This window comes from Lampris incognitus, chromosome 3, assembly GCF_029633865.1.
Source record: "Lampris incognitus isolate fLamInc1 chromosome 3, fLamInc1.hap2, whole genome shotgun sequence".
In the NCBI taxonomy this organism is placed as follows: Eukaryota; Metazoa; Chordata; class Actinopteri; order Lampriformes; family Lampridae; genus Lampris; species Lampris incognitus.
Window position 1 is genome coordinate 66,908,393 of NC_079213.1, and position 17,674 is coordinate 66,926,066.

A 17,674-nucleotide genomic window follows, 5' to 3' on the forward strand; every position below is an offset into this window, starting at 1 on the left:
ATCTTGTCCCTCTAAAACCTGGCCTACCTCTACGTATAGTTCCGGCATTTCCGTATGCTCAAGAGCAACTTTGTCCATAAACTCGTATATTCGCCAAAATGCACATTCTGCTTCCTCTTGAAAATAATCTTTGAATTTACAATGATAATTGTTGCGTTATCTGTTAAATTTTGTCATCCCCGTGAAAACAGCAACGGGAACAGTCTTGGTTTCTTCGGATTGGTTTCGACTGGGCACTGATGGTTTTTTTTTGTTGACCTATCAACAGTTCCCGCCACAGCAGCGTTTGGTTATTTAAGGAACTCGTTTCAACGCAGGTACGTTGCACGGTTTGGTGTATTTTTCTTGGTGTTATTTTAGATGATGATCGTGACAAATTATAAAACAAGAAACTACCCGGAGCTAGCAGCAGTCACTACTCTGGTTTCTAGCAAAGCAAATTTATCAACCGGGGGGGGGGGGGTACATTTACTAAATAGTGTAACCGGTTATTTTCTTGCCCGGTGTGGGATTCGATATGAGTGTACTGCACCACAAGGCGACATCACTAACCGCCCGGGCCCTTTAGCTAGGGGCTAACGTGTCTTATTAGTAGTTTAAAATAGTAATCATAGTAGTACTAGCTTTACACGAAGTAGCAGTAGTGGTACAATCGTGAAATCGTAACCAATCCTATCAGCGTTTCCCTATCGATTGGTGAGGGTAAATGCATACTCGTTCATCGAGAGGCGGTGAATAAGGAACATCAAAATACAAAATTGATTTCAGTGTAACAGGCAAATCGTTGCCGTAAGAGCCTGTCAAGTGAGTGAGGGTACAATGGTAATAACTGACACCGATAGTTATTTTAGTCGGGTGATTAATATTACATGCAAAGTGCCACAGTTTACAAATCTTGTTTAGGGGTTTGACCAGATGTGTCCCCCTGTCTTTAGAATGTCTTTTCAAGCATCGCCTCCACCTCTCGGGTCGCAGAGGTGTCGTCGCCCTGGCAACGAGGAGACCTTCTACGTGCAGTGCCGAGCTGCATACCTGGCTGTGTTCGGATCGAGTCTGACAAACGTCGGTTCAAAACAACAGTTGTGTCGTGGTAGGTGATCATTAAAAGCTGTCAGCCCGCAAGCAAACCAAACAGCAGACACCCTGCAGTCATTAGCGCTAACGCTCATTTATTACATTTATTGTGGAGCCATTTCTCCACCAATCGGTGGTTAAGTACATGGGTCATACAATGCCAGTTTGAGGAGAATTGTAGCTGGCCTAAACAATTAAAATGGGATTATAAAAAAGAATTATTCATTCAGGGGGGAAATAAGTCAATCAATTCATTATTAGAGTGAGGAGATTGGGGTAACAAAACGTTTATGATTGTCAGTGTGCCGATGCGGTTGCTTGTCATCAGCTTTTATGCCTTGTTGGTTTTGTGCTTTTCCTGTTTTATCTAAGTTCTCCGGCAGGCTGGTAGAAACCCATCCCTTGCAACTCTTAATAAGTACTGGACACCGAGGACGTCTGAACTGAACTTTGATGATTTTTGTGAGATTCTTAAAATTGAAATGCAAACTGATAAGAATGAGCTGATGAGAGCTTTCAGAAAGATGGACGTTAACGGTGATGGCTACATCGCACACAGTGAATTGGAGAAAGCTCTTACCACAGTAAGTAGCCAAAAGCTATTAAGAATGCTTTACTAATATTTGAACAATAAGACTTATTTGACGAGTCTCTTTTTAACCATCAAACTATGGTGCCTCAACTTACAAAATAATCACACTTATTGTTGTTTTTAACTATCAAACTGGTACCTAAACTTTCTTACAAAATGATCACACTTTTTGTTGCCATATTTTCACCGTTAAAGGAAATGTGTTCATTTTTTCCAGAGAGGAGAGAAGATGACCATTCAGGAGGTAAATGCCATTTTCTCACTTGCTGACATCAACAAAGATGGCAAGTTGGACTATACAGAGGTAAGTGTAGAAAGGTATGAAGTTATGTTTTTCTTATTCCATTCTTCTTCTTTTTTTTGTTTTGTTATCACTATGTCCTGTGTAAGCCTAAATCTCAAAATTAGAGCATGACGCATATTTTTGAATAGGTTTTGGTCCCATTATATGTTAGTCACTGAAATGTTTCACTTCTTTTATCTCACCTAGAGGTTTTCAAATAGTAAGCCTCTAATGTTGATGAAAAAAATCCCCTACAAAACAAAGATTCTTATCTTGTACATAGATGGCAAAACTTACCAGCTACATACAGCCAAAATATAACAACATTTTGCTGGTGGTGCAAATGCCCAATTACCCCACCCTGTTTCTCCACCTGACAAAAAACCTTGGACAATATCCTGGGGTAATTTCGATGGGCATTATGTCCAACAGTATTTGTCGCTTCCTTATAGGCCCCTCCACCAGCACATATTTCATTTTTTTCCATTTGCTTATCACCACCCAAAGTACAAATAACACTGCCCAGTTCTGTTTCATCAAGTCAAAGCTTATGTATCATCCCTGTAAAACTAGTTTCCTATTGCTGTCAGTTCTGCAGCCTACTGGTGTCCACAGCAAAGTGTTGCCAGACAGCCGCCTTAGAGAGGCTAGAGGCTGATGCCAAGCTGAGAAGGCAGAACTTTGGCAACGAGTCAGACAGCCCTCTAAAGAGCTCCATATCGTCATCATCATCATCATCATCCTCAGCAGCAGTAGCAGCAATAACTGTCCCCCAGCCTCCAGAATCTCCAAGGACAGAATCAGATACTTCATGCCAGAAAGGTACTGGACATGGAACTTTGCAGGCCTTACAGTTTTTTTCATTAGATACAAGGGCTAAAAATGTAGATGATGTTGCGTGCATTCAAACATCGCCCATGCTAACTTAATCAAATGAAAGGTCCACAGCTGAAATTTATAGAAGGCTTTAAGCATACTGTAGAGCACCATTTGTATGCAAACCCACACACAGTGTATACACAGACACAAAAACACACACAGGCACTCACATAAACATTACCTTTTGTGCACCTTACAGATTAGTTTTAAGGAATAAGTATTGGCTCTGTTATTGATCGATTTTTCACCCCTGTGACAAATCATCTCATTAGGACACAGTCCATACATCATAATTGCCACACAATTAGAGTAGTGTGTTTGGAGGGAGGAGACTGTAAAGCGTTGTGATTCAGGCAATCATGTGCGCTATCAAGACGTTGACAAAGGCCTTTTCTACATCAGTGAAAAATGCCTCCTTTAAACTCTGACTCCATAGAGCATAGATCTATGTAAATATTCTTTGTAAAGCAGAAGTATCTGGCTTTAAATCCATCTTCAGTTCACAAAAACTGGAGGTCACAAACAAAAGCCTTTTTCCTCTATTACACAACAGAACAAAACGGTCTTCAACCGGTTGTCCCAGTGAAAAGCAGCTCATACTGCCGAGTCTCAATGGAACTATAGTAGTGCTGAGGAGAGGTAGAGAGGACCGGTGGTCCCTGATGAGCGAGCCGGGGGCAGGCAGCAGTGAGAAGATAGAGTGGGTTGCTTTAAGTGGTCAGTCGCTGTTCATGTTATTGATTTTGAGGATCACACCTCTGCTCACACGGGAGATGATGAGGGATAAGGCGGTGGTCTAGGGGAGGGCCCGGCCAACCACCGCTGCAAAAACAAATGAGCTCCGAGGTAGTAGTGGGGATTATCACATTACTGTGATTTTCCCACATATTGATTTATACCTGTTACATTTTAACAGGCCTCTGACATGAGCTGCTGCGTGGCAGCACATGCTGAACAGGCGTTCCTCAGAGCTCAGAGAAATGTTTTGAGTGCTCATTTGGGCCCAGATTTGTCCGTTTTAGGGCATTGCTTTTTGAGGGCAAAAATTTGGCTCTGAGACCCCTGGTTTATTTGTGGCGCTACTAGCAATCTCATTTCCACTCATTGTTGTTGATTTTTCACAACGCTTTGTTTAGATTGCGATGAGATTTCATTGCTTGGGGTAAGCAGTATTACTAGTAAGTGAAGTTTCGTGACATTTCGTGACAGTGGTGCTATTTGTTTCTAAAACTGGGTTTCCAATAGAGGGGAACAGCCAGTTCTGAATGAATGGAGGGTAAACTCAGCTTCATATTTCTATGTATATTTGTCCGTATTCAATAACAATTTGGTCTTTTAGGTTCAAGGCACTGTGATCAATACCAGCTAGATCCATGACAAAACCTTGATAGTGGATCTATTTGTTTCTCTGCTATGGTAATTTACTATAGGCTATCAAATTACTCTGAGGCTTGATTTCCTGATCTTGGAAACAATCAGGCCCCTCATTATTGAATTGATATTTCCTGGCTTCAATTAGTGCTCATGGGGGAAAAAAAAGGTTGTGTAAGATAATGGATTTGGGGCCGCGATTGTGCTACTTGTAATTTACTATGCGTCCATAATTAATTAAAGGTGGTTGAACTTGAGATTGCACTTCTTCGGAATCCCAATGTGAAGTAGTTGTTTTCGCTTGAATTTGGCAATGGGTGTATGTTACGACAAATTGTGGTGGCAGCCACATTTTGCATTATGGCGTCTCTTTTTTGACTGTGTTTTTGTATGGAGAACAGGGATTTCTACTTGATCTGTTAGTTCACCTGTCTTTCTCTTTTAATCGTAATGCAAGTAAATTGATTTATTACACATGTCTGTGTGTGTGTGTGGGGGGGGGCAAGAAAGCTAGAATCACTTGATTTTAATTCAGTACACATTTGCATTGAACACCTTGCAAAGGGCATCACTGCCAGAATACCAACTCAACCGTGGGCAAATTTAAGACAGAAGATGTATGCTTTTGTGCCTTGCGCTTGTGATTGTGTATTCTCTTATGTGTGCATTTGTTTGTATCTCAGAGAGTCGATCGTTCTGCCGCCCCTCCTCAGCACACAGCAGACGATCATCCCTGTCTAATGGCATCACTATGACAGCCAGTAGCACAAAGACCTGCAAAACAATGGAGCCTGCAGCTTTGCTGGTAAATTTTTCCACTGTCTGTCTAAACGTTTTAGCTAATCTTTTTTAAGAAGCGCCCCAAATAGAGAGGTGGACTGGTAACTGTCATGCCAATAAAATTAAAACTTTCCCTGACAAGCCCTCGGACCTCTTTGAAAGACCAAATCTTAGTTCAGCAAATTTCTAAGAGAAACAGAATGAATAAAATTAAAAAGTTGCAAACTCACCATCATGTCTTTATTTGTCCTTTACCTTTTAATATTTCATTACACTGCAGAAGTTGCCAGGCACAACAGAAGAGTTTTTAAAATTGGGAACCCTGCAATAGTGCAGTATTTCTTAACCCAGAGACCCAAAATGTCATCCCTGGCCTGTGAGGGGAGAATTTGGCCCTGTGTGGATAGCTATGCTGTACGGTGTATCGATCCCCATTCTCTTTGTTTGCACTCTTTTTGGCTTAACCTCGGCCGGTTTTCTTTGCAGCAGGAAAAACAAAAACAAAAAAAAACACAAATAAATAAATAAAAGAATATTAGCCCTCACTCCGTCTCTCAGGTCCAAGCAATGTGGCGAGATTGGAAAGGGCCAGAGGCCATCGAGGTAAAAAAAAATGTGTGTCCAGAGATTACCTCTGAGGGAAGTTCCTCCCACTGTATCGGCTCCTATATTACCGGGGCTGGGGCTAATAATAGGGAGGTGATATGGAGGGGTGAGTTGTGTTCTTGGTGTGTATGTGTGTGTATGCGTGTCTGGGTGTGTGTGCATGCTCTCAATTTACTTTGGACTTTCACTACATTCCACGGTCCAAATGTCTGCAGAAGAATAGAAAATCTAGACAATTATTCAAGTCAGTTGCGAGGGCTTTTTCTGGGATGCATTTAGAAAATTCGTATTGTCTGTAATATCAGGTAAGGTGTCGGTTAAGATTAGAGATCGGTTAAGGTGAGGGGATGCATGAAGCCAATGAAACAATCTTTCAAGTACAACACAAGCATAAATCTGTGTTTATGTGTTTGTGTACTTGTTGTGTGGATGTGGTTATGTTTGTGGTTGTGGTTTGCAAGGTGTCTAGCAGCACTCAGTGGATAAATAAATCAGGTCCATGGCTAGAATGGGTGACAGCAGTCTGTATTAGTCTGCTGGCTGACCCCCTCTCTCTTTTTTTCCGAGGCCTTTAAGTAGTGGACGCAGCCTGCGGCAATTTCCCTCATTTAATATGGTCTAGACAAACCGCTGAAGTGTTATGGTCAGATCTCTTATACTTCAAACAGCCCAAGATAAATACTTTGAGAAAATGGCTTTTCGGCGAAGGAGTGACAGGGTCTGTTTTTATGGTACTTCGTTTCTTTGTTTAACTTGGTGATTTATTTGTCCACTAAAAGGATATATAGCCTACTGCAGGCAGGCATTGCTCTCTGTGCCCTCTTATTGTGTGTCCACATCAACTATGCTTTCACTGAATGTGTCTCCGGTGAGCCAAATGAAAACTTCCTTGTTTTGATGTTCCTGTTCAATTTCAAATTATGACCTTGTCTCAGTTGTGGGGCTAGACAAAGGAAAAACAGAATTTCAAAATGAAAGAGATATAAGGGTTCATAAATACTGGCAAAGCAGCCTCTTGATATTTCACAAAACACAGCTAGCTTTAGATCGAAGAGCCTATATTGATTAAGTTAAATGCAATGTCATTTGCCATATTGTGTCAGGGAAGGTGATTTATTTTGGCCTCATGATGAAAGGTGATGTTACACTGCTGCCCTCTCGTGGATATTTAGGAGTATAGCAACCGTTAATATGAGCTGTGGAGTTACGAATTTACCCCCTGAGGGTTTGGAGGGAGATTATCTATCTCAAAAGCAGTCTTTTCTTAGGTCAAGTGAGTAATCTCTTTTCTAGCTTTGATTGCCTAATTCCTAAATATCTTTTCTCTGCAAAAACAGACTTAACCTTTCACAAAAGCGGCTCTCCTTTGAGAAAGAATTTCTTCTTATTTTTTAATCTATCTAATGTGTCTAAATGGGGAAAAGGGCACAACATGTCATGTCAAATTATTGCCTAAAAGGTCTAGTTTCTTGAATCATAGATTGGGATCCAAAATGTGCATCCATATGAAAAGAGTGTAATGACATTTTGAGTGGTAAGGGGAGAAATTCAGTGTCAGTTTGTGTAAATATTGAATGTTGGCAGTTAACCAGCTGTTGTCCACCGTTGCAGGAGTGGCAGCACAGTTGCATGAAGGGCTGTTTCTTCCTGGAGGATGATGGGAGCATCAGCTCTCTGCAGTACTGTCTCCACCTGCCCCAGACAACCAGTGTTTACCTCACCATCCAGCCACTGGACCTCAGCCACAGGCCCGGTAGGCGACGGCGTCATAATATTCTGCATTAAGTTATAGTGCAGATTTTACAAACACAGAAGTTCCATATCACATATGCTTCAGGGCTTGGTTCATTGTTGTTACACCTCAGGATGGATATGAGATGTATTGATGCTGAATAAATGCACAGTACCAAGCTGTTGCCTTGTTAATCGGGGCATTTAAATCTGAGATATAACTAGAAGCCAGACATTGCTGAGCCTTAAATACACTCTCATCTTAATTCATAAATCTTGTGATCAGTTCCACAGCTTACAGTCAAAGAGAGAGAGGGCAGGTTGTTGGAAATATGATCCATTTTGGGGTGTTATGGTGCTTAGTCTTCATCAATGCAGTTTTGTCCAGCATACCAGTGAACTGTCGGGACAGTTGCAGACATGCATGTATACATGTAATTCTAGTATTGTTCTGTGAGGGGTGTCTTGGCTATCTACTCAATACTCCTTACTAGAGCAAAACAAAAGTAAACAATTATCTTCTTTTTAATCTTTTTATCTCTTTAATGTTCACAGTCAAATCAAATCAAGTACGGTAAAGCCCAAAGCCCAAGTTGAGCAGGTCATAAAATAATCGTTAGAAAAGGCGAAGATCTAAGGCAGGGGTGTCAAACTCCAGGCCGGGCCGCAGTGTCTGCAGGTATTTGTTGCAACCATGCACTACACCACCTGGTTTCACTAATTAGCTCACCTCCTGGATCAAGGAGGGAAAGGAACTAGTTTAATCAGGTGGTGTAGTGCATGGTTGCAACAAATACCTGCAGACACTGCGGCCCTCGAGGCCTGGAGTTTGACACCCCTGATCTAAGGAGTCAGACACTGAGCCATAATGTTTCTTCTCTCTGGGTTTCAGACAAGCCCCCATCCTGGATGATGGTGGACACAGCTCTTTTTGTCCTATCAGCAGGTGACACCAAAGAGGATTCCACCCTTGTGTGTTTTACAGAGTTGAGAAACAAGGGGGTATGTTCTTGTGTTTGTTCATATGTGAGTTTATGTGTGTTTGTGGCATAAGTGTTTGGTCATACGTTGTTAGCATAGTTGTGTGATTCTTACCCTTGTGGTATGTGTGAAATGGCGAGCTGAACAGGAACAGGAACAATTTATTGTCTTTCTTTCATGTACTTGTGTACACAAAAGAAACGAAGTTCCATTTCCCCCAATCCACAGCAGTGTGACATAAAAGACAAAAACACACACCCCAAATATCCCAAAAAGGACACCACCGAAAACATACAAAAACAGAGAGAACAAAGCAAAAAAAAAAAAAAACAAAAAAAACACAAACAGTTAACAACACAGTCCACTCAGTGCAACACAGTCCAAAAATTCCACTGTCCAGAGAACAAACGCCAGCCAGGATGACTGTCGGAACTGCCGGTCTGCATGGGCTAGCAGTTAGCTTAGCCTGCCCCACTTCCACGTCCTGTCAGACCACCCTCGGTGTGTCCTCCTCGGGCACAGCTCCAGCAGGGCCGTGGTCCCTGGGCCCACTGGACGCAGCAGACCAGGCTCCTCCAGCCGATCCAATGCCAGCTCTCCCAACCAGACACCTTCGACACACCTCCCCGCACTCTACACAACAACATTAAAATACAGTCAACGCTAGGCGAGGCCGCCGCCGCCAGACCACCCTTGGTGTTATCGGAACTGCTGGTCTGCATTGGCTAGCAGTTAGCCTAGCCTGGCCCGCTTCCGCGTCCTGTCAGACTGCCCTTGGTGTTCCCTCTTCGGGCGCAGCTCCAACCAGGGCCGTGGTCCCTGGGCCCAGAGGATGCAGCAGACTCGGCTCCCCCAGCTGATCCAACGCCTGCTCTCCCAGCCATCAAACGAAGACAAAACAAACTTAGAGGCAGACGTGGACAAAGACACTGCATGGACGGTACTGGGTGAGGCTGCCACAAACACAAGTTCACACCGCCATCTTCCCACACTGGTATTGGGTGAGGCCGCTGCAAACAGGAATTCACGCTACCATCTTCCCACACCGGAAGTGGAAGAAATAGAAAGGACTGGGACATGCTAATTCCTAACAGACAATTTGACAATATTATATAGTATCGATTTCTTTTCCCTGCTCAGCCTAAACTGTTGCCTATGCTGCAATTGCTTGGTTTCCACAGAAGTGTGTATGGAAAGGAGAACTGAGTGCTGGAACCTACTATCTCCTGCCCTTCACCAGTGGCTGCAGGCTAAGGAAGAGGAGCAGGAAGAACCTTTCTGAGAAACCAGTTGAGTTGGTCTACAGGACTGACACTGGAGAGCTAGACCTCACCAGAGAGTTCAGGTGTGTGCGTTTGTGAGTGAGTGTTTATGTCAGTATGCGTGCTGCATGTGCCTAAACATGACTGTGTATTTATTTACGTTTACGTGTTTAACATTAAGACGGGCCCATTTGGAACAAAGCTGGCCTAGAAAAAAAAGCTGTCTTGTTTAATAATTGAGTTCTGTTGGCTATTCATCTAATATTTGAAATGAATAAGGAGGGGCATAGTGAATAAAAAAATAATTTGTTTCAATTGAAGAGGACTATAAATATTGAAAGTGAAATAAAAATAAATAGAGGTTTTCAGGAATATTGACAAACCCGCCCATTCAGGTGGCCTCATAATGCTGGTGATTTATCATAGCCGTGCATTTTGAACGTCTCCTCTGATAATGTGCTCTTCTATGTTTCTGCCACAGGGAGGTGCTGTCTGATATCTTCGAGGTGATAGACCTAGATGGAAATGGCTTACTCAGTTTGGAGGAGTACAATTTCTTTGAGCTGAGGACCAGCGGAGAAAAGTGTGACGGCGAGGCCTGGGCAGTCTGTAGAGGTAGATTTCTGGTATCCCCACTGATCCATTTGCCAATCCACGTAGCTTGTTTTGGTTGTTTTCATTGCGTAGTGGTCAAACATCACTTGGCGTAGTGCTCCTAAACAAGGTGTTTGACCTTGGAGACAATGGAGTCAATAGCTGGAGAGTTCCTGTGTGAATGTAACTCAACTAAAATGTATCACAGGCTGGAGCAAAAAGAGCAAACAAACCTTCCATCGGTAAATATGGCATATAAGGGCCTCTCTGGGCATTGGGGCGGGTGTGTCATATGTTTGCAGATAGCAGTTTGAATCTGGCATGCAGTCTGTTTTAACCTGTTGTGTTTTGAGTTAGAGTTATACGTGTATGTATGAACAGTGTAAATAAGTATAGGTTTTGATCAGTGTTGAAACTGCGAGCAGGAGGAGGGATCCTCCGACACCAGAGGTCGCTGAGGGATTCTACAGGGGGTGTCATGTAATTTAACCAAATGGTGCCGATAGGAGGTGCTCAATTGATTACTCCAGCGACATATCTGCTGTCACCCAACCCCTTCCCTATAACATCCAAACTCGGTTTCTGCATTTATCGTCACTTGCAAGGTATAGTTACATCAGTGTAGCTACTGTGTTTTTATACACGCTTGTCCATCCCCCCCCCTCTCACTTTCTCTGTCTCTCATGGTTACTTACTGTCACTGTCCACTGCATTCAATTCAATTCAATTTATTGTCATTAAAAACAATGTGCAGGCACATGTTAAAAATGAAATGAGGGCTGTGGCTTCACCAAACAGTGCAAGACAGACACAGCAAACACAATATAAGATATACACACATGAAGACCAAAAGCTAAAAATAAGTTAAAAAAGAGCAACAGTGCAAAATATCTACAGACATTCAGTGGGTGGTCAGGTTCAGGTGGGCAACAGCTTGTGGAAAGAAGCTGATTTTGAGCCTGGTAGTGCGGGCGAGGCTCCTGTAGCACCTCCCAGAGCGCAGGGGGGAGAACAGTCCATGGTTGGGGTGGGTGGGATCTCTGCTGATGCTGAGACCCCTTCGAAGGCAGCGTTTGTGATAAATGGCTTTTATGGCTGGGAGCTGGATACCGGTGATATGCTGGGCCGCCTTGATGACCCGCTGCAGAGCTTTCTGGGCTACTGAGGGGCAGTTGCCATACCACACTGAGATGCAGCTGGTCAGGATGCTCTCTATGGTGCAGTGGTAGAAGTTGGTGAGAATTTTGGGGGATAGACAGGTGCTCCTCAGCCTCCTCAGGAAATGCAGGCGTTGTTGGGCCTTTTTCACAAGGGCCTGGGTGTTTAATGTCCAGGAAAGTTCGTCGCTGACATACTGTTGAACAAAGCAAAAATATCTCAAAAACCATCTTCAGGACATTACCTCTTTCAGGATTGCATATCTTTTTCCAATTTATTTATCGGTGTGTTCACTTGTTTGCTTTTTTGGAGAAAAAAAAATATTTTTCTGTAATTATGATTATGTTGTCATGGGCGGCACAGTGGCCCAGCGGTTAGCACTGTTGCCTCACAGCAAGGAGGTCCTGGGTTCGAACCCTACGCCAGCCCAGGTCCTTTCTGTGTGGAGTTTGCATGTTCTCCCCGCGTCTGTGTAGGTTTCCGCCGGGCACTCTAGTTTCCTCTTACCATCAAAGACACATATGTTTGGGTTAATACTCCTGTCTGTGCCCCTGACCAAGGCAATAGGGAGAAATAACTGGAGTTGGTCCCCGGGTGCTGCATGGTGGCTGCCCGCTGCTCCTAGCTACACAGCTAGGATGGGTTAAATGCAGAGTGAATTTCATTATATGTATGTACAAATGACAAATAAAGTGTATTCTATTCTATTCCCTGAATTTTCTACTTTTGTGTCGCCTTGACCTCATCTTTTCTCTCTGTGCCACTGCCCACAGAGAATTTTGACACCAGGAGGAACCAGCTGACCAAACAGGGCTTCATGGAGCTGAACCTGATGGAGGCTACAGAGAGAGATGGAGACCCCGCAGACCTGTGGCTCACTCTAGAAGCAATGGGCTACAACCGTGGCCTGGAGCTTGTAGAGGTGATTACACACACACTCGTACACAAAAGTTCAAACACACACACACACACACACACACACACACACACACACACACACACACACACCAATAGGAAACACAGTCATGTCTTGATTAGCCCACTTTAACTGTTGTAACTTGTTGGATTAACCCCTCCACCCCACCTCCAAACCCCCTCAGGCTTGTCCATTCCAGATAGATGTACACTGTGAGGGCTCCCAGCCATCAGTCCAGCCTCTCAGTCTGGATTCAGGCCCCAGGCTGCTGAATCAGGCACTACAGAAGTCCATTGTTTCTAAGGCAGAGGCTCGGGCACTAAGGGGGAAAGACAACGTCCTTCTCTACACCTACCGTGGAGAGCACAGGATCTCCTCACTCATCGTCAACAAGGTAGACAACCAGCAGTGGAGTCAAAGTGATTCTAAGACTGCGTGATTTAAGGGGCTCATCCACTCTTCTACATAAAGACATAAGACTTAGGTTGACAAAGTAAAAGTAATTTTAAAGAGTGGTTCCTCAAAATGTAGCACTACTTAAAAATAAACGTGAAATACTGATAGAAATTAAACTGGATTACCCCCCCCCCCCCAATAATATTTTATTGGAAGGAACATTAGGTGTACAAAAACAAAACAAAACATACAAATACAATGGAAATGGAAATGATTGTCCTGCCATATTTTGGTAATTTTCCTCCCCAGCCCCCTCCCACCCAACCCTCACCCATTGCCGATGCAAAATAGGTTAAAAATAAACATTAGTTACAGTAATAACAATTATAAGGTAAATAAAAAACTACAAAATACAAATAAATTGGGTTAGAGAGCTTTACATCAACAAGATGTATTCAGTCATCTCATAAGTACCAAGTTGAGGAACATGAAGTACAGAGCATCGTGTACAAATGAACTATTAGTAGTCATTTCTGTTTCCATATGTCATGTTTTATGATTTCATACATTTTAGTGATTGGAGAAAAATATGTCCCATATGCCGTAAGTATAGTAGTCTACACTGACACACAGCATTCAGTTAAAATTAAGACATATAATACAAGTGGTCTTAATCATAGGGAAGCACTGTTAGTTGGTCAAAATAAGATAAGAAGGGCTGCCAGGTAGAGTAGAATTTCTGAGCTGATCCACGAATGGCAAATTTGATTTTTTTTTTTTTTTTTGTAGTTTAAGGAACATCATCATGTCCTCTGTCAGGGATGACGGCAAAGGGGGTGCAGGGACTTCCAAAGAAATAGTTTCCTTGCGGGAGCAAGAAAAGAACTGAAAGCGATAATGTTTAGCTGCATTGATGTGAAATTTTCCACTATGTCTGGCACTCCAAAAATAGATATCCCTACCCCAGGAAGGACCTCCACTCCAGTGACTTCAGAAATTATTTCAAAAAAGGAGGACCAGAAACCTATCAGTTTCGGGCATAATCAGAACATGGTGTGTTAGGTCAGCTGGGGATTGTGCGCAGTGGTCACATTTGTCATCTACTTCAGGGTAAAATTTTGAAAGTTTAAATTTAGAGAGAGCAGGATAAGCGGTTCAGATAATGGAATGGAAAAAAATTTAGAGAGATTAATTCAATGTAGAACCTTAAGCTAGATTAGACTTTTTTTTCTTTTTTTTTTTTTTTTTTACTGAATGGAAATACAGTGTGCCCTGTGATGGCCTTGCGGCCTGTCCAGGGTGTCTCCCCGCCTGCCGCCCAATGACTGCTGGGATAGGCTCCAGCATCCCGGCGACCCTGAGAGCAGGATAAGCGGTTTGGATAATGGATGGATGGATAGATAAAGATCTTATTTTATTGAGAATTTTTTAAGAGGACAGCTAGCGCTCCTCACTTATAAATGTTGTGTTCATTTTGATGTAAGAGCCAAAGAATCACTGGTACAGAGAACACACAACTACAATCAGGAATCATGACTTGGAGATACACACTGAGGGTTGACCACCTTGGGGACCACACAGCACTGTCAAATAATGCAGTCAAAGAGTTGATTGTTTATTTTTGAATGTTGTGCAGGATTACGCCAGTGAATCTTAAGTATTTCAAAAATGATAATGCCAGATGGCTCGGGAAACCCATCTGTGCGAGATGTTCTGTATTAGTATAGCTACTTCCTGTAGTCCACCCGTAGTCTACTCAGAAGAGACCGCTCTCATGGGTTGTTATTGACATGCAGCCTTCACACCTATTCTCTTAGCAATAGGAAGTCTTGTGTAAGGATGCTGTTGTTACATAAAGCAACCAGTGAATAGGGGAAGTTGCTAAGTTTGCAAGAAAAGACTTGTGCTCAAGTTACGGCACACATTTTAAAGTTTTTATATTGTTTCATATAATTTTGCACTATTTTCATGTTTGACCATTGTCTTACAATAATAACGTCAATAATACTCATGTGTAAGGGAGACAGAGAAACTTTCTTGTAAGTGTATTTGACACAATCCTGACCAAAAACTACAGTTATTTGTTATAGTCACAACATTCTCTGTACACCATCGGTGTGTGAATGTGTGTGAATGGGGGAATGTGAGGTACACATTGTAAAGCACTTTGAGTGGTCAGTAGACTAGAAAAGCTCTATGTAAATGTAGTCCATTTGCCATTTGCTTCAATTTTTTTGCAACACACAGAATATTTTATAACTCTATTATCAATAACCGATTTCCACACATTCCTTTGATTATTAGCATAAAAAAACAGTGGACATCCCCCCTCTGTGTTGCAGACCAACCAGAAAGTGACAGTCCATGTGAACAACGACCAGAGTAGAAACTGCTGCAGCAGCAGAGGCATGGCTGTGTTCGCTGTTGAGGTCCCAGCCAAGACCAAGACGGTAAGACTCTCTGAGATTGCCCTCTTCTTGTGGAGATTATCAGCATCATCTATCAGTCACCCTGATTTATATGTGAACAAGTTTTTTTTGCCCCCATTCCTCTTGTATTACATAAAAATAACCAAGAATTAATGTTTAAATACCCTGCACGTAACTGTTTTGCAGCCAGTCACTCATTCTCAGTAAGGTACTGCAGAAAGGTCAGAAATAATATGCGTTATTTAGAGACATTACTACCAATATCCAGTCAAAGAAACATACTTCTAGGGCATCCGGGTAGCGTGGCGGTCTATTCCATTGCCTACCAACACGGGAATCACCGGTTGGAATCCCCGTGTTATCTCCGGTTTGGTCGGGCGTCCCTACAGACACAATTGGCTGTGTCTGCGGGTGGGAAACCGGCTGTGGGTATGTGTCCTGGTCGCTGCACTAGCGCCTCCTCCGGTCGATCGGGGCGCCTGTTCGGGGGGGGGGGGGGGGTAGCGTGATCCTGCTACGTGCTCCATCCCCCTGGCGAAACGCCTCACTGTCAGGTGAAAAGAAGCGGCTGGCGACTCCACGTGTATTGGAGGAGGCATGTGGTAGTCTGCAGCCCTCCCCGGATCGGCAGAGGGGGTGGAGCAGCGACCGGGATGGCTCGGAAGAGTGGGGTAATTGGCCGGATACAATTGGGACGAGAAAGGGGGGAAATTCCATAAGAAAAAAAAAGAAAGAAAGAAAAGAAACATACTGCTTTCTTGCTGCCATTGCCCTTATATTTGTTAAAATTGTCACTTTGCTTCAATGGATTCAGATAAACAGTAGTGCAGAGTAATGTCCATTATTTCAGTGTTGATACAAGTTTTAAATCTGTAATTTAACTTAAGCAGACATTCTACCTTCCTCAAGCAAAGGGGAACAAGAAACACATGAATTGGAAGTAATATAAATTCAGCGGGTTGGCAGAACCCGTAATCGGTCTTATTCTGAAAGCAGCTGTGCCTTGTCATGTCCGTCACACGTGTCCTGTCCACCAGGTTTGCCAGCATGTCCTTCCCATCAGTGACCGACAGGACTGGACGTACTGCTGTGTGGAAAGCATCCTACCCGGCCAGTGAAACCGCACTGTGAAATCAACAGAAAAAGAGTGGCACTTATTTTACACTACACTAATGAAGACTAGTAGCTGGAGAAGATGTGTTCACAAGCCACGGTTGTGTACATATCCCCCCGACAGGGAAAAGGTTACTGTTCAATACTAATTCATTATTCAACTACTCCAAGCCAAAGGGTTGCTGATTTGATTCTTATACTAACATGTGCCTTTGTCTGCAGAAAAGTTGTTTTAAGGAGAAGTTATGAGATTGTATAACTGTTAACTTTTTTATATGTCGACATTAGATTTAAAAGAAAGTACGGAGATTAAAATCTCCATCAGTAAGCTGCCTATTTATTTTCAATGTTAAACATTTCTAAATAGCTATAATTTGCGTCATTTTCACGGTTTATTCATAATCTATCTATTACCTAACCGTACTGACCACAGTATACTCCTCAGATGAAATATGGTTTCATGTTTCTCATGTTAATAGAAGCAGCACTGTTGACAATTAATACATGCCTTATCGTGTATCAGTTGAATTATATTAAATTCAGTCTGTTCTATGTATATTAAGTCAAACTGCCATTTATTCGTTCATTTTAGGACACTTTATTTGGACTGATTTCATCACAGATCTGATATGGGGACAAAGCTGTTATTAAAGACAGTATTGTATTTGAAATATAAAATTAGAAACTGCAAAATTAGTTCTTGTGTAAGTGTTTACCAAAACAGGGTGCGATGCGTCAATCTTTTATGTCAGAACGCAGGCTGAGGCTAACTTAAACAGAACGCTAATTCAAACGTTAACTGTGATGAACCAACCCAAAAATGGTTACTGCATTGAACATAAGGCTAGGACATAATCATTACACTGAGCCATAAGACAGGCAGCGCCATTCTTTTTTTTTTGGGGGGGGGGGTTTCCTGGGGCGGCACGGTGGCGCAGTGGTTAGCGCGGTCACCTCACAGCAAGAAGGTCCTGGGTTTGAGCCCCGGGGTAGTCCAACCTTCGTGGGTCGTCCCGGGTCATCCTCTGTGTGGAGTTTGCATGTTCTCCCCGTGTCTGCGTGGGTTTCCTCCAGGGGCTCCGGTTTCCTCCCACAGTCCAAAGACATGTAGGTCAGGTGAATCGGCCACACTAAATTGTCCCTAGGTATGAATGTGTGTTGTGTGTGTATGTCAACCCTGTGATGGCCTGGCGGCCTGTCCAGGGTGTCTCCCCGCCTGCCAACTAATGACTGCTGGAATAGGCTCCAGCATCCCCCGCGACCCTGAGAGCAGGATAAATGGTTCAGGTAATGGATGGATGGATTTTTCCCCCCTTTTTCTCCCCAACTGTACCCAGCCAATTACCCCACTCTTCCGAGCTGTCCAGATCGCTGCTCCACCCCCTCTGCCTATCCGGGGAGGCCTACAGACTACCACATGCCTCCTCCGATACATGTGGAGTCGCCACCCGCTTCTTTTCACCTGACACTGAGGAGTTTCACCAGGGGGACGTAACGTGTGGGAGGATC

General features: G+C 43.2%; 1 protein-coding gene across 1 annotated transcript; it reads left to right on the forward strand.

Moving 5' to 3' along the window:
* The first annotated feature begins 130 nt into the window (after positions 1-130).
* On the forward strand, positions 131-16,797 carry efcab7 (EF-hand calcium binding domain 7). The gene is made up of 14 exons (XM_056277536.1): positions 131-317; positions 936-1,090; positions 1,447-1,658; positions 1,884-1,970; positions 2,540-2,771; positions 4,883-5,004; positions 7,197-7,338; positions 8,209-8,318; positions 9,479-9,642; positions 10,041-10,174; positions 12,085-12,233; positions 12,412-12,621; positions 14,966-15,073; positions 16,090-16,797. Exons 2-14 carry the CDS (start codon positions 937-939, stop codon positions 16,168-16,170), a joined length of 1,905 nt encoding a protein of 634 aa, XP_056133511.1. The 5' UTR covers positions 131-317; position 936; the 3' UTR covers positions 16,171-16,797.
* Positions 16,798-17,674: the final 877 nt, after the last annotated feature.

Coding starts and splice junctions, on each gene's coding strand:
- efcab7 (XM_056277536.1), top strand. CDS start 937: ATGTCTTTTCAAGCATCGCCTCCACCTCTCGGGTCGCAGAGGTGTCGT. Junction 12,234..12,411: donor GTGGCCTGGAGCTTGTAGAG/GTGATTACACAC, acceptor AAACCCCCTCAG/GCTTGTCCATTCCAGATAGA. Junction 12,622..14,965: donor CCTCACTCATCGTCAACAAG/GTAGACAACCAG, acceptor TCTGTGTTGCAG/ACCAACCAGAAAGTGACAGT.